Source organism: Gavia stellata, chromosome 8 (assembly GCF_030936135.1).
Source record: "Gavia stellata isolate bGavSte3 chromosome 8, bGavSte3.hap2, whole genome shotgun sequence".
In the NCBI taxonomy this organism is placed as follows: domain Eukaryota; kingdom Metazoa; phylum Chordata; class Aves; order Gaviiformes; family Gaviidae; genus Gavia; species Gavia stellata.
This window is the reverse complement of record NC_082601.1, coordinates 44,136,544-44,157,686: the sequence shown is the minus strand read 5'-3', so window position 1 is coordinate 44,157,686 and position 21,143 is coordinate 44,136,544. Positions and strand designations below refer to the sequence as shown.

Below are 21,143 nucleotides of genomic sequence, written 5' to 3'. Positions count from 1 at the left end.
CTCCTGTGCCTAAGGCAGGAACAAGAATCAGAGGCTGATAAACAAGCAGAGGCTACAAAGAGGGAAGAAAAATGCTCTTCTAATAGCTGAAGGGTTTCGGGTGTAAGAGTTTAGGTGATTTATAGTCCACAAACTATTTCTTAGTTTTCCTCCCCCATCCTTTTTTAAGGACATGTAGAAGGAAAAGGAGAATAGCTACATAAAATGGAAGAGAAAATTACATGGTTTACTGCAACAGAGGAAGGAAAAAATGTTTTGAATCAATACTAAATGGTTGATGGTTGGGTCCAGCTTAACAAAATGCAGAAACATAGAACTATTTTTTTCAAGACTTTTTCTTCTGCTTTTGGATGGCAGCATATGGGGTTTTCTTCTCACTTTGGTATGCATAATCTTCATGTTAATAAGATGCTGGGCTTGCTGTTCATCTCTTTCAGTGTTCGCTGTTGAACATTTGTGTTCCCTGTTCTCAGAAACAGGATGTAATACAGATCACATTTGATCTGATTTTAATGACTATTTAATCCACTGAAGAAAACTGAAGTTCACAGTTCTTACGTGTTAAATCCGTTTCACAGTAAATTTTTAAGAATTTAATAATAGACAATGGTAGAGAGCTTCTTTTTGCAATTCCAGTATCCAGTTAAACATTAATTTAGAGTGGTTTATGAATTTTTATACCCTAAATGTTCCGCTTCTTCAAAATTATTTCATTCCTTTTACTTTTTTTACTGAAATTTGTTTCATCCTTTACATAATGTAGAAAAGCTCTTAAAGGAAACGTGGAATAAGAACAAAGCGTTCCAGGGAAGCGAAGCCGATTACTTAATTTATTTGGCTGAGAGAGGATGGTCCTACTCAGTTGCTATCCAAGGACAAGATATTAAAAGAAAAATTTCAAGCTGGAAATAGATCTCAATGAGTACAAAAGCAACTGATGAGTTAAATCAGCACTATAAAAATAAAACATGAAACAGAATAAAAATTTTTCCTGACTGTCTTCTGGTTGCATTTTTATCATTTAATCCAGTATTTTCCAGGTTTTGGGGTGGGAGTTAGGAGGGCTGGAGGAGGAGGTGGTGCTAATTTTGCCCTCTGGAAACGGAATAAAAAGTAGTTCCCGTCCTTGCTACCACAAATCTGGGTGATGTTATGACCTGTCCCACTCTACTTTGTTAAATACCTCTACAGACCCTTGCCTCAAGCTAGTCCTTTCCATTCCCTAAATACACAACTAGCTAAGAATGCTTTCATTTTTTTATCTGCAACATTATTTAATGATTTAATGAATTTATATACAGACTATAAATATTGTGTGTTACTTTTCTCTTTTGGAGAGAAACCATTTGTTATGTTCCCCTTCTTCCTACCAGATGTTAATGTAACATAAAAATATCTTCTAAATTCTATGTAGATATATGAATGCATCTAATAGTTACCATATTTTTTTAAAAACATGCAGCTTGGTTTTGACTTCAAGTTCTGCTATGGAAATGTGTCCTGCAGAATTGGCATTTTGCCCCTTTACTTTTAAGGCTGCAAAAATAACCTTTCATTTAAGCAATATTCTCAAGTCTATGGATAGCAGTAATGTCCTTGGTGCATCGAAGTAACCCAGCAAAGCAAGAAGGGTGTTGAGTTCTGCTTAAATTTTCTGGAGTTTTGTGAAATTAAGAGGTTTGCTTTTGGGTATCCATGAGAATAAACTTCAGCGGTGGGCATTCACAAGTGGGGGGGGACAATCCAAAACTAACGATCAGCAGAAACCAAGACTTGACAAAAAGCAGTAGCCCAGACGTGGGGAAGGGAGACGTAGGGAGGGGGTAGAGAATTTTTAATTCATAGAACATCTGTGAACAACTCCTTGGTGTGAAGGACAGCAGCAAAAATCTAACATAATGCTCAGTATAAAAAAAAAATAAATCTTGTCTTAAAAGACAGAGGTTTAAGAAGTAATTTTTTTATATATATATATTTTTTTTTCCCCTCATAACAGCATTGCCCTTGAACCTCACAGGTTAGTTGCACAAAAAGTTCTTACTTGAGACACGCATCTACCGAGTAAATTCCTAAGTCTTACAAGAACACACAGGTGGTATAGTATATTTGCATCTATATTTTTTAGATACAGGACTGAGCAGGTTATCTGGGGGGAGCTGCAGACTCAAAACGTGACATTTTTACTGCAAAGAACTAGGTGCTGTCTGGGACCTTACGTACAGGGCTTATTTTGATTTTTCTGATCCATTTGGCCAGGCTGAAGGAAACTTTCTCATTTGGACCTGTGCCTAAGAAAAGTAGCTTCCTGATTCTTGGTTAAGAGTGGATTGGGTTTTTCTGACATTTCTCTTAAAGGCACCGTGCTCTTCCAGTACTGGGCTTTTAGCTTGCTTCTCTCGGGGAATTTCACAGAATCACAGAATCACTAAGGTTGGAAAAGACCTGTAAGATCATCAAGTCCAACCATCAACTAACACCACCATGCCCACTAAACCACCTCCCGCAGTGCCACGTCCACACGTTCCTTGAACACCTCCAGTGATGGTGACTCCACCACCTCCCTGGGCAGCTTATTCCAGTGTTTCACCACTCTCTCAGTAAAGAAATTTTTCCTAATATCCAGCCTGAACCTCCCCTGGTGCAACTTGAGGCCATTTCCTCTTGTCCTATCACTTGGGAGAAGAGACCAACACCCACCTCCCCACAACCCCATTTCAGGTAGTTGTAGAGAGCGATGAGGTCTCCCCTCAGCCTCCTCTTCTCCAGACTCAACAACCCCAGCTCCCTCAGCCGCTCCTCATCAGACTTGTGCTCCAGACCCCTCACCAGCTTCGTCGCCCTTCTCTGGACACGCTCCAGCACCTCAATGTCCTTCTTGTAGTGAGGGGCCCAAAACAGAACACAGCATTCGAGGTGTGGCCTCACCAGCGCCGAGTACAGGGGCACGATCCCCTCCCTACTCCTGCTGCCCACACTATTTCTGATACAGGCCAGGATGCCGTTGGCCTTCTTGGCCACCTGGGCACACTGCTGGCTCATCTTCAGCCGACTGTCAATCAACACCCCCAGGTCCTTTTCTGTGGGATGTGGAAATGGAACGGTTTTCATCTAACATAGGAAAAGATGTCAGATTAAGCTATGGTGATTTTTGTCTGATTTACTTAATAGAAGTTCTGAAAGAAAGTCATCTGCCCATATCCGTCATTAGAGTTGGTTAGAAATATATTGCACGAAGCCTTTTCTGGCGAGGTCATGCTTCTGAGCTTATGGGCGGCATTTGTTAGCTGGTTTTGAAATGGAGAGTTGAATAGTTGTCCCCCGAGCATCAGGTGTTTATCCGCTGCATTGGGACACGTCTGCCTTTGGACAGTGTTCCGTGCCAAGGTTTCCTATGGGTTCACATCGATGTGCTGTGCTTTGCTGTTTCTTAGCCTTTCGTTCTCTGGGATGCTCAAAAACCTCTTCTGATTTTCGTTAAAATACATACTGATTAGCTTTGCCCTGAGCTATCTCTTGCTTTGTCAAAGTTGACTGGAATTGATCAGCATCTTTAAAATAAATGAGGAAGAACCTTGTGCTGAGCATGACCAGAGCAGGTTCAGGACTAGTACCAGAAATGGTACCTTTTTTAAAAAAAAAAGGTACCGTCAAGTATGGAGCTTTGCTTGTAGTCATCAGCAAGGTTAATCCTTACAGGTACGCGGCAGAGAAATTACCTTTTTGGTTTTTAATATGTAAGTAAGTTGTGTAAGTGTATGTATGTCACATGTCTGAGTTTTCATACCTATGAGTCTATCAACCTGTTATGTATTTGCAGCCTTAGACGGATACCCAAGGAAAGAACACAGCTTTTTGTCAGATTGAACAATTTCATTCTGTAATTCGTGTATAGCAGCTTCCACATAAAAGAAACGTGGTGAGACAAATGCGTAATCCCCTTACTTGCTTTTGGGCCCTTGGTAGCTATGTGTAAGTGTATACATGTTGTACGTGTTTTTCATGAGTTTGAATCTTAGGTCATAAGTTAGAGAATATTTTTGACCTGCCTTCTTTCTCCTTAACATCTGTTCAATTCTCATGAATTTTCTTTCTACGTAAGTTTTAGCTTTTGACACTACTGAAATATATACGTCAAGGAGAAAAATCTGCTGAAGGCAATTTAGAATTACTTGAATACATTAAATTTTATCTGCAGCGTGGTCTTGATTGAACACTAAATTCCTCTTTAATCTCAGTTTTGGCTTAAAAATAAGAAAAGTTAAAATATACCCAGTGAGTATGTTAGGGTAATTTTTGCTTTCAGGGAAGTAAAAACAGTTTGTGTCTCTTCCCTAATTCTTCATATACATTTAGCCTCTTCTTTCTGTTTTTTCTTACTTGCCTTCTTTTGTGAGAGCTTCAAGTACAAATTTTTCACTTCTTTTCCTGTTGTGGATTTTGAAGGATGAGGAGTCCAACGCTGTTGCCGATTTACAGTATCTGCATTGAAATTTCCCCCCAAAATAAAAATAAATCATAGCTCAGAACTAACGTGCTAGGTACTCTGTAACTTCAGTCTTGATTTTCAGGGTGTTCTTCCTAAAGGGTACTTGCAAAGCCTTTTCAAGCTGATTTCATGAGGAAAATATGTCGTCTTGACCCGGCTTATATCCTCCCTTAACTTCTGAAACCATTGCTTCTGGGCTGAGTTTGAGTGGGAGGCAGGCATATTTATTCAGTCTTACTAAACACCGTTGATGGAGAAACAGTTGATAGAGTTGTCACAGCTCCATAATTGAAAACCACGTTACTGTAGTTTAGCTTTGGACCTTCCTGCTCTCCAAGAAGTGCTGCTTCCTTTCAGGCTGAGAACCTGCTCCTTTCTGCAAGCTAAGCAATTGGGCTAAGCAGGAATAAAGCCGTAAGGGCCATCGTGTGCGATTCAGCCTTGGGATTTGAGCTGTGAAAGATGGCATCGATGCTTTCTATGGTTTTAGAAAGAAATAATGATTAAGCTTAATCTCTTCACCTTTTTTTTTCTGTTGTTGTTTTCTGTATAGATGTCCACACTGAAGCAGTACAAGCAGCGCTTGCAAAATACAAGGAGAGAAAAATGCCCATGCCTTCAAAAAGACGGTCTGTTCTCGTGCACTCTTCAGTAGAAACGTACACACCTCCAGGTACCTATTGAGTTAACATATGTAAATCTTGCCAGGTGAACCTGATAGCAAAATATAAAGAGCAAATGCTTTGTTCTGCTAAGTTGTAAGTATGTTGCAATAAACTTTATATTCATGGCTGTATTTCCTGATGATCAGGTGTTGGTTGGATTTGTTCTTTGATGTCTTTCCTCAAGATTTTTAGTGTCTCATCCAGAGATGCTGTAGCTGCTAAAGATACACTTGAAAGCAATAACAGAGTGAGCAGTTGCCCTTTATGCATTAAGTATGTTCTCTTACATAATGTCTCGCTTGGAAGGAGATAATCTTGGCAAGCACGTCAGAGCCGTAAATACCGTATTTCACATTGCATAAGATTCTCTTTTTAAGAGTTGAAGAAAAAGCCAGAGCATTAAGTTGCCGCATTAGCAGAACACCCATCAGATGGTTTCAACTGAGCAATTTAAAACGTTCAGAAAATCATGTGCTATAATTGTTCAGATTGTTTAGGTCAGAATGTTTTCTTTATTTTTTTTAAGGGAAAATAAAGTAATCTTCCTGTTGGCTCACAGTGAATTCTCTAGAGGCTAAGAAAATCCTTCTCCAGATAACATGTTGTGCTAGCAAGCCAAGTGTTTTGGGGCCAGTGTCTTGTATACAAAGAAGAGGAATTTCCCTAAGCTCTTAAGTTTTGCATGATGTGCTCTTGTCTTTCTAATGTGCCCCAGGAGTAGAGGCACACTGACCTCTAGTGCCCTTCTCCATCAATTCTGTTTCTTATCCCCCTTCTGTAAAAGAGCAGGTCTGCTGTGCCGCTCTCTGGCCTCCTGGGCAATATTTCTTCTTTACGTTCTTCCCATTTAATGGAAATTCCACTTTTCTTTGCTAGTCACACACTTTTGTATATTGTTTTTGTGGGTTCTCTGGTTATTTCATTAGTTAATAAATAATAAGCTGCTTCTGTAGTCTTACATATGGTCTTTCTTCACCCTTATGTTTTTGCCTATAAGATACGTTAAGGTATCATGCGTTTTGATTAGCTTATTCTTCTAGTACTCATATACTCGAAGGCCAGGAGGGCTGCTGTTGCAGCAAGGTGGTTATCATGCTCAAGTTTTCTTGCAGCGGTGCGTTTCATGTAGCGTCACTCTGTCCTTTTCTCTCATTCCCCTGGTGTGACAAATCACGATGTCCTTAGCGCGAGGTATATCCCGACAAGAAAAGAACACGCCGCTGCTCTGCCTAAGATTTGGTGTAACCAAAAAACCCGGCTGGCATCCAGAAGCTCTGCTGAGAGCGGAGGACAGCCAGGCTTTCCTGTCTCCCTTAGTATTTAAAACGAGAAGGAATCTCCTTGCAGTTTTTTTGAGAGGACCAAAATATCATTCTCTTTTGAATACCTTTGGGACAGATTCGAAGCAGTGTCCCTGCAGTTAGTGCTGTGCCTGGGGTCAGGGCTCTGCCTGCTGCTCTGAAGGAGCAAAGTCTTGGGGGGGTTAAAAGAATCTATTAAAAAAAAAAGAGATGCTGTGGGTAAAATGTTAGGCTACGTGATAAAAGTTGGTCTGCACGCCTTCGCAGGAGCACAGAGAGTGGCAGGTAGGAGAGCCCGAATAATTCCCTGCCCAAGCTACTTCCAGGTCTGTCCCAGGAGCCATCAGCCTGTCCCAGGCCCATCTCCACAAGCCCAGAGGAGCACAGGGAAGAAGGACAGGCAGGAACCCACATGGAAGACTCAGGAGAAGGGTCAGCCTGTCCAGGCCCCTCCCAGGGCTGTCCCGGGAAAGCCTCAGCCCTCCTGTCCAGGCGTGAAACCCATCAGGACTAGTCAACACCAGAGCACCTTCTGGAGTGGGGGCATGCCGCGGAGGGGTACGGGACGCGGCGTGGGCTGCGGGGCGAAAGTATTTTGGGACTGCATGAGATTGTTATGGGATGTTTAGGTGAGGGACCACAGACGGGGAAAGGGATAGATCTAGGTGATTTGGGGAAGAACAAGCGTGCGGAAAATAGCGGGGTAAGGGGATCAGAAGGGCTGGTCATGTATAAACGGTACACTTGCCTGGCCATGCTTGGCACCTGACCCTGCAGTCTGTCCTCTCCTCCTGTTATACTCCATTTCTAACACCCCTCCTGGGTGAGGGACTCCGTATTCTGCGTGCGTGGAGTGGCTGAGTCAGTCAGTCTACGCAAGCAAACAGAGCGGGACTGCAGCCTTGGGCTTGGACATCCAGGTGCCAGCAGCTGGGGAGACTGGGATCCAGGGACAGCTACTCAGCGGACCCAGTGTCCGAGCCCAGCTGCTGGAGGGCTCCGCGTTGTACGTGTGTGTGCACTTATGACCTCCATCCTGCTCAGCCAGAGAGAGGAGCAGGATGAGGCCATGGGATCTGCCCTTGGTTGAGTGAGATGTTTTGTGTGTGTTTGTGCTGCTGGAGAGTGTCGTCTTCTAACGTGCCTGCCCAAGTGGTTAGCAGAGAAGAGAAGTATGCTCGCGCTGGGTACAAAAGCGCCCTAACGAATATATTCTGAAAGAAGAGTTAAGTGTCTCTAGGATCTCTCATGCTGTTTCTAAGAGAAGGTGACTTGTTATGAGATACCTTTATCTCTGTAAGAGAAGGGGCCACTGGATGTATTCTGTATCATAGGAGATCAGGCCGTTGAAAAATATTCCGAGGACTTGCTTCAGCTATATCAATTCACAAAAATAATTGTCTTTTTACGGCCCTGCCTTTATTTGCAAAGCTAGCTCAGCAGGAAAGATCCGAAATTGCAAAGAACCTGAGTAGCGCTGAAGCGTCTAGTGTTGTTGTCTTGAGCCATTAAACCGCTGCCTTAAAATCCTTGTATTGGCAGAAGCTAATGCAATTAAAACCAGGCTTTCTTAATAACTGAAATGTTGTTACAAACAGTTGCCATCAGTCACCAGGAAGGTAGCATCGGATTCTAGTCACAACGTCAAGTTCAAAACCAGCTCCTGACCGGCAGTAATGGAACTGCTTTCATCAGTCACCCTTCCAAAAAATTTAATGTACTTTTGTTTTCGTCCCATCGAGTCTCTCATCCTTCCCATACGGATTTCACGTGATCAGAACTTGAGCTGTAGTCTTGATGCAAGTTTGGTCCAAAGGGTGGTGGTTTCTGTGGCTATCTTGGGTCAGCTCCCAGCCAGGAAGAGCTGCAAGCCAAGTACATAGCATTCCCCTCACCGCACGCCCAGAACCACTAATTAACTCTTGCGACGGCCACAGAGCTGGTTACTGACCTTACCTTGCTACTTTTCTGTTGTAATTATGTTTTCACGTTAGAATGTTTTTACTATGGATCCTTCATTTGGATACACAGTTAGTATTTTACATTTAAAGGGGTTTTTTTTTTCCCCCTCTGCTTATGTAAGACATCTGAAAGCTTAGGAATTTTAGAGACACTTCATGAAACGTGTATCCAGATAAAGAGATACTATCAGAGTACGTATTCTTTGAGAAACCTGTTTTTTCTGTTGTTTTATTTCTTACACTGAAGCGATAATACATCACAAATGTGGGGTTGTGGTTTTTTTCGAAACCTGACTGTTTGTATTCCTATCTTGTTCCATATTCCTGGAATTGTTTATTTTTGCTTTCTGCCTAAAAGAAAGGGAAGGTTGCAGGCACTAAGGGGCAGGTTTGGCTCCTCTCCAGGAGCAGATGGAGTCAGCAGCCAAAAACTACAATCGTGGCAGTAGCCCAGAAATATCACGCAAGGCACGGAGCCAGGAATGGTGATGCACCACAGCTGTATCTTCTCAAAGATCAACTGTTTGTGTATTTTCATTCAAAATTGTCATGTTTGACTAGGGATGGTTAAGGAAGGAGAGATCTGCGATTTTAACCTTGAAAATGCCATCGAGTTAAACAGGTTTCTTATGAAATGATTTTTGTGGGTTTAGACTGTTCAAGAGCAGTTATTCTGAAGCTATTGGAAACGCGCGTATTCTTGAAAAGCAGAAAATTAAACACCTGCTAACGGAGATTTGTTGCCAAAGGTGAGGAAAAGATTTTTTTAAAGTGGCTTCAACAAAATTGATATGGAATTGTATGTAGCTGAACAGTTAGGTGTTCAAAGGATTTTAAAAAAAAAAAAAAGCCAAAATTAAGGTTACAGAATTTCTGATCTAACCCACCCCACTAGCACCAGGATTTCCACATCTGGAAGGGGCTCCAGAGTATAGTCGTGGACACCCTATCTTTTTCAGAAGCTGTTTTTCAGCTCCTGCTGACTTCTTAATGGGGCTGGCCATGATGCGTGACTTAAAACTACTCTTCGCAAACCGACTTGATGTGAGCGTTATCAGTATATGAGCAATGCATTGTTTTAGGAGCTTTCCTTTAATTACTGGGGGGACGCATGTAAAGGCTCAAGTTCTTAAAATGCAGCAGTCTCTTTAGGAGGGCAAGATTTTTTTTTTTGTAACAAAAGTTTCTATTTTTCACCCCAAATCAACAGGGATGTATTTTCTTGATATTTAGAAAGACCTTTTTATTTGTTATTGAGTGGATAATAAATGTGGAAAGATCGAGTGCCAAAGGGAAACTTCTGGAAAGTTGTAAATAACTGAATGGTAATGAAAATAGAAGCCCTTTATCAGACTTCTAACAGCAACAAATATACACCTAGAATGAAAAGATGCTTTACTAAGCATTTCTATGTAGTGCTCATTAATATCAGTTTATGTGGTTAAAATACATGCTTTGAAATTCCTTTTAATTATTCTTAGATTAATTAAATTATTCTTTCCTTGAACTTTATAGCACTGTGCGCTTTTTTAGTAATTAGTTGTCAAAAAATTTGCCAAAAGAATCAAAAAGTGAATAATTCCCCCCCCCCCCAAATAAAAAGAAAATACCCAACAAAAAAATGTAATGGAATTTATTCAGGTGGGATGAGATCCAATTTACTAGTTTAGAACAGAAATATGCTTTCAGTGGAATAGGTATGGTATACTCACGGAGGATGGTTATTGAATGTGCTAGGTACCTTAGGTAGAAGCCTTTTTTGAGTCTTACGTCATTCCAAATACAGGAGGTAACTGCAACTTTGCTTCAAGTGTGTTCTAGCTATAACGTGTAGAAGTTGTTGCATTAACCTAAAAAATGGCAACGAGCAGAATTTGTGCATGTGAATGTACCATTTGCTTAATACACGCATCTCATGTGTAGCACATGAGAATGCTACGTGAAGAACATGGAAAAACTTCATGTTCCCGTCTGTTGGGTCATTCCCACATTACATGCCTGTCATCGTTATTTTAATCACAGACACATCGTCAGCATCAGAAGATGAGGGCTCGTTACGTCGGCAAGGGCGGATCACCTCCACTCCGTTCCAGAGCCATTCCAACGTAGAGCCCTGGCTTAACCGGGTTATTCAGGGCTCCTCCACCTCATCCTCTGCATCCTCCACCTCATCTCATCCAGGAGGGAAACCTGCTGCTGCTTCCAATACTGCTACTGCCACCGCTGCTGCCACTGTGCTTGCAGATCTCATGGCACACACCCAGCTAGGTCAGTAAAGAACTGCCTGTGTGGTTGGAATAAAATCAAATTAAAAATCCCAAAGCAGGGCTAAACACAAAAGTCTTCACCAGAAGATATCTGTAAATAGCCTTAAAATGCGCAATCCACAGACCAGGTACGTATGTATTTCCTTTAAACCAAACCAGTTGTTCATGAGATCTGAACATGCATTCTTCTTGGTAAAATGCTTGATTTATCAAGAAACTACGGTTCAATTTTACTGGATTCCAAAGCAGAATTTCAAAGGGATCATATTTTAGGTGCATGCTTTCCGATCTGCGTGTATTTGCCCTAGACAATATCAGGTTATGGATTTCAAAGGTGACTCAACTGGTAAACACCCAAAAGACTAGAAAAACATCCAGAATCTTTTGGAAAGTGTTGAAATCAGAGGTACTGACAAAGCTAGATTTCAAGCTGAAATGTGATTTACTTTTTTTTCCTTTAATTAAAATCTAAGTCATGAATAGTCCTTTATTGTGAAACTAGAGTGAAAATGTAGAAATACTGGTAAGCCAAAATGTAAATGTGAGTTTTGTCTCAATCTCTGTAACGCTGAAGGTCCAGAACTTCAGGTTACTTTTTTTGTCCTAAAACGCAGAGCACTCGTCTTGTGCTTGTGGAAGATTTGGTAGGGAAGGAGAAAGGCAGTCTCTTCCACCACGGAAATATTTTTTACAATGTTTTTTGTACACTGTAGTGAAGATCAGTAGTGGATTCATGTGCGTGCAACAAGTCCATGCTAATGTTAAATGATGGGAAAGGACCTAGAGGAGAAACAGTAACTTCGTATTTCAAATAATTTTTTTCCCCAAAGTAATTTAGAAAAATGAAATGAAGAATGATGTTTGTATTTCACCTACGGGCTGCAGCATGAAGTTCTTGTGCTTCTAGTAATATGCAATAGGCATCACGTATATTACTCCTGGACGTTTCAGGTTTTGGCAGTTTTAGTGCTCTACTTACCTGACTTTTTGTTTATCTGTGACTGTATATCTACATACATTATACAGTTTTTTCTATTTCATTACAGAGAACAGGTTAGGTCAGATGAGAAAACACATTGAAATGCTTTAGATTTAAACTGCGTATACAGGCTTGTGTATACTTAGAGATGTCAATTAACATGATAATTTAAGGCACAAATATATTGCGCAAATACCTGTTCGTTTAGCTGGTCTAGCTGTTACCTTCAAATTTTGTATCCTTTAGACCTCTCTGTTTTGAGGATACAAACAGTTCACAGTTCTCTTCGGTGTGAGGCAGCTATTCGTGAGAGGGTTGATTCTCCGTTCTTTGCTGGTTTGCCCGCCGAGTTCCTTCTGCCTTATACTAAGTCTGGGGCACCAACGTTAGTTTATAATAGCTATGGGCTTCAAAACGCAACCAATGCTTGTAGTTTGTGACCGGGAGTTTTTCTTCTTCAGATTCCTACAGCACACTATGAAACAGGGAAAGGAGTATGGACAAGCTAGAGGCTATCCGAAAGAGGATCCTCTGGATCGTCTGTGTAGCTTAGGCGTTGACAGAAACAGGGATTGACTCATTTTGCAGTGATTGACATCCCAGTTTTCACAGTGCGGGCAGTTTTCTGCAAGTGGAGCCGAGATGGAAAGAGGTAGTAGCTTGCTTTCTGTTCTGGAAGGCTCTTGACATGTCGGAGAGACTGGGAAGGGTTATCGGTCTTTTTCCTACTTGTTTTTGCTCCCTCCTCCGTTTTGCATGGCGATCTCTTTATTGTGGAAGCTAAGCACGGAGAGGAATTCTGATACCTCAGCTTTTACAAGGCAAAACGTTTTTCCCCAAGCCTGCTTAGTGCTGTTGCCTTAGAAAGCTCCTGCGCGCTGAAATGTCGGGTTTTGGTTTGTGTCTTACGAAGTTACGGGCAGCATTTGGCTTTGTTCATTTTTCTGCACTTCATCAGTACTTCATCCGTAAGCACAGTTAGAAAGATTTGCCTCTTCGATTAACTTCTGTGGCTTTATCGCCAGTGAATTTTTTCCTGTTTGTACAAACCGTACCCATCTCATTCTCTTTAAAGGAATCTAAATTTTCATCTTCTCATTTCCAAGCTTATTTATAATGAGAAATTTGCAAATTTTTTTTTTGTACTTAGTGGATGTAAGTAAGATGGAGCATGTCTATGCTTTGAGGGCATTCCGGATTTCACATTGTGGTTTTATAGGAACCATGTTTGACTCCTTAAAATTAACAAATAAACTTGGAAGGTTAGCCATAATTGTAAGTGTGATTGATGAAATTCTTAATACAGCTGTAAAAACTTGCAGGATACGCAAAATGTAACACAGCATCTAATATCTCAGGCCATATAAATACATACCAGATTTCACAACTACCTTCTTAAGACCTATCCATCAGGACTATTTAGTCATCAGAATTGTTGCGAGATCATGGCCTTATTAACGGTTCAAAGTACAGCCTTTAAGCAGCTAAATGGTGGACAGCATGCAGTGGAATGATTTGAAATTTCATTAATGGGAAATAAATACGCAATTATACAGAATCACAGAATCACTATGGTTGGAAAAGACCTGTAAGATCATCAAGTCCAACCATCAACCCAACACATCTATCAGGAAGGAAGCCCAGGGATCGTTAAGAGCTGATCTACTAAAAATATTTAGAAAGGTAAAATTTTCAGTGCCTTTGACAAAAAATTAAATGGCCTTTTGCATAAGAATAATCTTCCTCATTTCTGAAATGCTTGCCGTATTCCACCAATTTTCATTTCTAGCTTGGTAATGTTTATGCATGTTCAAAAACCATTCAATTGTGACATTTTTCATGTTTGTCTGTAGTCTTCTTTGCTCACAAGACTACGAAAACTTACTCAGGTCTTACATTGCAAACTTTTTTGATTAGCGATAAATACTAGTTTACTTTCAAAAAGGCCCCCTTTGATTTGTCCTAGAGCATAAGAGTTTGTTTATTTTCTCAGTTAATGTGCTGACATCAGCAATATAAAAGGCATCTTACATTTTTTAAATACTATGCCTTACTAAAATATTCTGTATCTTGGCTATGTGCTGAGTAACTATTCATAATTTTGGTATGTTGGAGAATTTAAATGTAGTAGATTGTTCCCTTGCAGCTCGTCTTCTCCAGCCTGCACTGTTAATGATGAGATCATGCTAAATTCCCAAGCAATAGACTGCAGTGTTGGAAGAGCAAGGTTACAGTATTTAATAAAGTCAGATAGGAATATGCATTATTTTTAAGCTGTTTGTCTTTCACCCATAAAAGCAAGGACAATATCTACATGTTGTTCTGGGGGCTTTTTTTTTTCTTTTTGTGTAATATTTTCTTTAAAACTAATAAGGCTAGCAGTGTGTCTAGGTTTTTTCTTTTTTCCCAAGGTCGCCATCTCAACTGCGGAGTATTTCCCAGCTTAGCTCTTGTTAGAGTCACTTGAAAAATGGATTATCATGGTACGTGACCCACTATTTATTGAAAGACATGAAAGTACAATTCCTTTTCTTAAGGGGAAGCGGGGTTATAGGAGTAGGTGTTTTGAACGGCTGTGGCTGTTAGCAGTTTTACAGGAGCTGTAAGATTGAAGTGTGTTAGAAGCAGTTTCAAAGAGTTTATTGAAGAGGAAATGCAAGAATGAAGTAGTGGCTTGTGGATCCTATTTTGTGTTCTGGCTGGGTTGGTGCGCTCTTTTTTTTGTTTTATCATTCCAATACAATTTAATAAACTTCTTTTAAATGCCCATTTTGGTTGAGTGGTTTCCTGGAGACAAAACAATCCCCCACAGCCAGCTCTAGGGCTGACCCGACTGCCTGCTAGGTAGGGACTTTTCTGCAGTGTCTGAGTCTTCACCTGGAATTCCGCCGTAGAGACTGCTTTCTCTCCGATGCCTAGCCTTTAATTTTCTGTATCGTATCCCATACGTTTTTTCTTGGGCCACTGTTCTCTTTTGCATTTATCTCTGTCTTCTAATCAATAACGGAAAGGTACTTCAGTCTAAATCCAATTAACTTTTTTCCTGAAGTCACAAGTCTGTCCAGACTCTTTTTGACTACTCGCCACTTCTCTTTCTCTGCTTTGCCACGGTATCTCTAGATGATACGCACTAATTTCATGGATTCTCATGGGCATATGTTAATAAAATTGCCTAAATAATTAATTAAGCTAATGTGATTTTTATCTGAGCATAAATCCTGAAAATTGAGCTTATTCCTTCTGCATGCATAGAAGGAATTTTGCCTTCTCAAGGCAAAAGAATTGGGAGGGAGAGTCAGTTCTCTGCTGTAAGAAAGATGAAATAGCTGTGGACAGCAGAGAGGTGTTTCATAAGGACCCCTGCCATTTCCCTTCTATAGTGAGGGACATGGATTTGCATGAAACTTGGCTTTGAGATGCTTGTAAGATACATGAATGCTGGAGATTAGCACCTCCATATATAGCTATTTTTTGTGCTTGTTTTCAGTCGAGCATGATTGTTAATGGTTTTTTCTTTTCTGAGTATTCTCATTTTTTGTGTGATTTCTTTGAGCTGTTCCCAAGTACACAGCTCTTCCGTAAATGCTCCCAAATAGCTTCTTCCTTATGTTATTTTCTGAGCCTCTAATTGCAGAGCTTTTGTATTTCAAATATCTGCCTTATGCATGTGGGCAGAGATTGCTTTTTCCCATCAAGGAATATGGGCGGTAAAACCTGCATCCGTTCAGCATTTCAGCTTCTGTACTTCGTGCCCAGCTTCTGACCCGCATGTGCACCAAGTCTCTCGGTGTGTGTTGGTCTCTCTTGTCCTCTCTCGTGATTGTTATATTTGTACCTACGCGTGCATCACTTCGAGCCTACTTTTTGAGTCACCTTAATGTTTAGTGGTGACAACTTCATCTATAGGAATGCCATTTTGGGGGCTTCCACTGATGAAGCCACGCTGCAGATACATCCCTAATTGTAGTTCTTGCTGGTGTATTCAAGGAGTGGAAGCTTTAGACAGTGATAATCACTGCAGGATTTGTCAGTTGAGAAGTACGGACTTGCGGGCTAATACTGCAGTATGGGAACCAGGTACATTTGCCTCTCTGTCCTTTCCTGTGATTAATTTGTATGCTGTGTGAAGTCTGTGTTTTGGGACTTTGGTAAAGCCAAGGAGAAAACCCAACAAAAAGCAACTCAAAAAGTATATGGAACACAGCGAGAGGGTTTCAGTTTACTCTGAATACATGGGCTTTCTATACGCCTTGTAAGGTGGATATGTACAGACCAGCTTTACGCATAGTTGTCACCTTTTCTTGTTACTGGTTCTAACGCGGGCATTTGTCAGAGAGATGAAGCCATACTTGGTCCTTCATGTACCTTAACCACGTGAAAGGAATTTGTGGTCCTTGCTAAGAACCCGGCAAGGCAGGTCTCTGCAATACAAAAAATCGGCATTGCGGTGATGACTGTTGGAAAGTATGGGAATGGATTTAATTTTTTTCTTCTGGTGATCCCTCTAAAGCCGCTTAGAGCTGTACTGGTGGCTTGTATGTCAGCTCTGGAAATCTGTGAACAGAGCTGTGAGCACTTGTTATCTTAGTGCTCATCGCTTCCTCAAAATAGGTGGGGTAATATATGTATTTCATAGCACTGCCCAGCTCTCCCTGTGCTTTGAGGTCTTTCTGCAGGATTTGTGGCATGCGGAGGTCCTTCACGGGGTATCGCTGCAGAGCTGCGTGACCCCAGGCAGCTCCTCCAGCACGGCACAGCGGCGCGTTCTTAAGCTCTTTCCTGTTGCACTCCTATTTTGACTCATTAGGATTCTGAATATTTCAAGCCTCCAATTCCTGTTTTTCCTTGTTTGAACACTTCTCCCGGATACTGCTATTTCCTACGCTGTGATTCCATTCAAAACTGTTTCAAATCTAGGTCACAATTTTGAACTGATATTCCCTAAGCATTGTTCTGCAGCGCAGAAACGTGGTGCAGTTCCCAGCAAAGCAGGCTTTTGCCTCAAGGTTATTACAAGGTGGTTCTCAAGCCCCTGGGAGTATGTGAGGATTTGAGAAATGCCCTGCATTCCCTATGTAAAGATACATTATAAAAAAATTCAGGTATTTATTGCTTGTCGCGCACACCGTTGAAATGAAACGGCGTGTCGTGTCCAGCCACAAATGGCCACCTCATGCCTCAGAAAACCCTGTGCTAAATTTAGCTGTTGTGAGCAGTGTGTGTGCGTAATGTTGACACCTCCGCCACAGGTTTTTTTGATTGTTACAGGCGTTCCAGCCGTTCTCATTGATAGATGCCCCAGGGAAGAGTATACTCTGTCTGTACCACGACATAAATAGGAAGCTTTTACCTACAAGTATCGTTGCGAGGCTGTTAACGGGTGGTAAGAAAAGCTGCTGAAGGAAAACCGTGACTGGTCTTAGAAACTGCAGGTGACGGTTCTTTAAGTCAGCAGTTACTTTCCTCTGAGGGAGTGTCTCATCTCTCCGTGTCCATCCTCAAGATGTGTTCAGACCTAAGCGCACCATCTTTGCCACCTTAAATCTTAATCTGTGTTTCTCGGCAAAAGTCTTCCTCTTATAGCCTGCAGAATGTAGATAAGTGCTTCACGTTATCCTGGGGCAAAAGTTTCCTTCTTTTAAACCTTACGCTTTCGTTCCTTTCTCTTCCAATGGGATTTAGAGTAGTCATTCCAGTTTTGTGGCGACACTTTGGATGCCTGTATTTCTTCTGAGAGATGTGAGACGGGCTTTCTTTGTAGACTTGTGCTGTTTACTCATAATGAATCTCCTTGCTTTCACCTTGAAGTGACGGAGTGACCCACCACTCTATTTGTCAGAATTTATTTGGATCCCTTTGAAAGTTGGAATAGCTCCTCTCCAGCCTGGAGAGGCACGGCGGGTTCCTTGCAGGATTCCCCCAGTATCTAGAAGATTTTGGTTACAGTTTCATTAGAGAAATCAGAATTTTGTTCAAAACACATGAGAAAACAGCAAGAATGCTGTAAGAAGCAACTTTGGATATATTGATTCTTAAGGTGACTGCTGAGCTCCCATGTCTCTCTTCCGTTTCTACAGATAACCACTCTGCACCTCCAGACGTAACCACTGGGCTGGTGGAACATTTACATCACGAGCGTCCCCAGGTAGCATCAGTGCGAGGAGTTCCCAGAGGCTACAACAGCAGCATTTTGGAAACTGCAGATGGTGATTGTATTATAAACCTCCTACCTTTCGATTCTATGTCCCTTTTTATGAATAAGCGAATGCGTAACAGAGCTTGACACCCGTCGCGTGCCACGTGCCTACCCTCTCCAAAGCTTAGCGTAGTATGGTGTGTCTGTCAGTCCGCCACAGGAGAGGAAACTGTGCCGCATTTCCCGTGTTCTGCTGGTGGGAGCCATGTCCCCATTTCTGTATAATTCTATAGTAAAAGGCAATGTAAGCCCTTTAGTCTCACATTTTAATGTTATATTGCCTCAGAGGTTTCAATGTCAATAAATAATCATACACATTTATATTTAGTTTAAAATAAATATATCACATATACAAATGAAAATCAGCGTTCGACGTGGTTTTGTGTTGTGATTATTTTTTGCTAGCCCTGTAAAATATTGAAAGATTCACTTATTTTTCCCGAGCATTCTCGAACTGAATGAATGTTAAGATGTAGCAAATACCTAGACTTTTGAAGAAAAGAACATTCTTCAGGTTTGTATCGGAATCTCATGAAGGAGTCAGCAGTTTGAGAAGCTAAATTAAAAGGGTGAGAAGGTATATGCATCAGCAGGCCACTAGGGAACAGCATTGGTTTAAAACAAATAAATCTGTGGTTAAAACTGTTACTGATTAAAGCTGTTTTTTTCCAAACAAGCTGCTCATCTTGAATGACTCTTCCACCTGAAAGCTGCACTGAGCTTGGTGTGATGTTGTCCGCAATGTGGCAGCATGTGTTTTAGTGTATGTTTATTAATACCTGGTAGGTAATAAATCTTTTCTCTTTGGCAGGTGTCCCAGTGAATAGCAGAGTGTCCTCTAAAATCCAGCAGCTTCTAAATACCTTGAAAAGACCAAAGCGCCCGCCTTTGAAAGAGTTTTTTGTTGATGATTTTGAAGAACTGCTAGAAGGTGAATTTTCTTTCAAATACATTTTACACTCTTTGTGTAAGCGGTTCACGAAAGAACTGATACTTCTTCGCAAGTGTTGGGGTTTTTTTTCTCTTCCCAATAGAGAGCAAATCATGGTAGAGTTATTATATTGGAGAGAGGGAGGTCATATGCTATCAGAAGTGAAACATAATCTTCAACTCAATGCGCCTGCTCAGCGTACTTGTTCTCACCTCCTCCCTCGCTTTGGAAACTCTCTGATTCAGCCCAATTTGGACCAGTGTGATGAGCTAGTGATGAGCTAAAGACAGTGGTTTACAGATACTTGGAGAAATTCTATTCACATCTTTGTCAAGAAATTCAATGGTGAATCCAGAAATTGTCATGTTTGGTGATGGTCCCACTGTCACTTTTTGCTTCAGAGATCCTAAACTCTGCCCTGTGGTAATCAGTGAATTTAGAGAGGGTGCTCTTTGGAGTAAGTCAGGGCGTAGGCTAAGTGTAACTGATGGCGCAGTGGACCTCTGGAAGCCTCTGACCAACCTCCTGTTCAAAGCAGGTCTGGCTAGATGACGCTGCTCAGGGCCGTGTCCAGTCCAGTTCTGAGCAAAACATGGGGATTCCACGGCCTCTCTGGCCACTCGCATTCAGCTACCCCCCGATAGCGTCTACAAGCACCCCTACATCCTGCTCTGAAAAGCTGCTTTGTAGCTGGTCAGTGCCCAAATACAGTTAGATGAAAAAAGTTGCTTGCTAGTAACTGGAATTTATGATAATATTGTTTGCAGGCATGTTAGTATCCTTTTCTTGAAATCCAGAAACTTTCGTTATTTTAGAGGTTCAGAGGAATTATTGCACAGTGCGCTCAATGCATCTATGTTTTGCCTGTGTACTACAAGAAAGGATAGTGCTTGTACATACTCTGCAGTTATTGCTCAGCTAAAAAGCACTATTTTCTTCTCTAGATGCATGTGTCTAGGCAGAAAGAAAAGCATCACTAACAAATGCAGAAGTTGCTTAGCAATATGTAGCTGCCTTTAGAACCAGCTGCATCAGCTAATTTTGGAGAATGATTTTTGTTCTGTTCTCTTAGTCTTAAAGATTAAATGAAAATTTTGTTCTCGATGTGACATTTTTGAGCAGCTGCTGCTAGATTCCCTGTACTATTTCATACTTTAAGATATGACGTGATTGCGGTTCTAGACTTGCTAAAGATTTTTCAGGCAAACTTTCATTGAGGTGTATGTCATTGTGGAGAGCAGAGAGCATCACTTTGAACTGTTAATTTTAGTTATTGCATAGATTGAGCGTTAGCTAAATCCAACTATGACTTTGTTTTGCGAACTAAGGGCAAGATAACTTCACCGTCTTGAGCAGCCTGGAGCAGGATTTTAACAGCAGGCTACTCAGAGAGCAAATGGCATACAAACCCCGCGTGTTCCACAGTTGAGAGAGGTGATCTGGAAATCAAACGAAATATTCTGTGAGCGGTACAGTTTTAGTTGTAGATACTCCATCCCAGGAGCATTTCATCTGGCTTTTTTTTTTTTTTTTAATACATTGTTACAGAAGCCTGGTGTCATTCTTCATCACCTGTTGAGAATTTGGCGCAGCAAAAATAAATGTCCAGTTGTCACTGAAGCCACTATCTCTGATGACGCTTCTTGACTTGGTGTAGGCTTTCATTTAAACAGATGTGCAGAACAAACAGCAGAAAATGCCATCTTTCCAAAGCAGAGAAAGAGAGTGAACTAGGGATTCAAATTCTGTTCCTGTGGCCAGGTCCTTTGAATAATGCGGAATCAGAACTCCAAAGTGATGGTAATTAGTTTTTGTGAAGCCAACAGATGGTTAGCATAGCATCATCATAAAGCAGAGAAGTAATGATAGCTGTGAGGAGGAGGAAGGTGAGAACGGTTCGTAGAATAGTCCGTTAAATGTAACTCGCCCATTTTGTAAGGATTGACATTTGCCATTTCACTGTGCTCTGGTTTTAGTGCAACAGCCTGACCCAAATCAACCAAAGCCTGAAGGAAATCAAATGAACGTACTTAAGGGTGAAGCCTTAGGCGTGGTAACCAACTGGCCACCTTCTCTGCTGGCTGCCCTGCAGCGCTGGGGGACCACCCAGCCAAAAGCCCCTTGTCTGACGGCGTTGGATACGACTGGGAAGGCTATTTATACTCTTACCTACGGTAGGTGTTGGTTATAGCTGTAAGGAAGAATTAGGCATTCGTTGTGGAATGAACAATTTGCTTTACTTAAGAGGGACTGACTGTGCTCATGCCAAATACTTTGAGATTGCTATTCGAATGCAGGTTATGAATTGATTGTATTTGAAAAATATTTTAAAGAAAGTTAATGACTGTATATGCTAT

At 41.3% G+C, this 21,143-nt stretch overlaps 1 protein-coding gene across 1 annotated transcript in view; it reads left to right on the top strand.

Annotated features, from left to right (window-relative positions):
- Window positions 1–21,143, top strand: part of DIP2A (disco interacting protein 2 homolog A) — a 135,962-nt gene that overhangs the window by 63,801 nt on the left and 51,018 nt on the right. Inside the window, exons 4-8 of the mRNA XM_059820804.1 lie at window positions 5,040–5,159; window positions 10,436–10,681; window positions 17,737–17,865; window positions 18,667–18,786; window positions 20,763–20,960. Of these exons, the coding sequence (XP_059676787.1) occupies window positions 5,040–5,159; window positions 10,436–10,681; window positions 17,737–17,865; window positions 18,667–18,786; window positions 20,763–20,960 (813 nt within the window). The remainder of the gene's footprint in view (window positions 1–5,039; window positions 5,160–10,435; window positions 10,682–17,736; window positions 17,866–18,666; window positions 18,787–20,762; window positions 20,961–21,143) is intronic.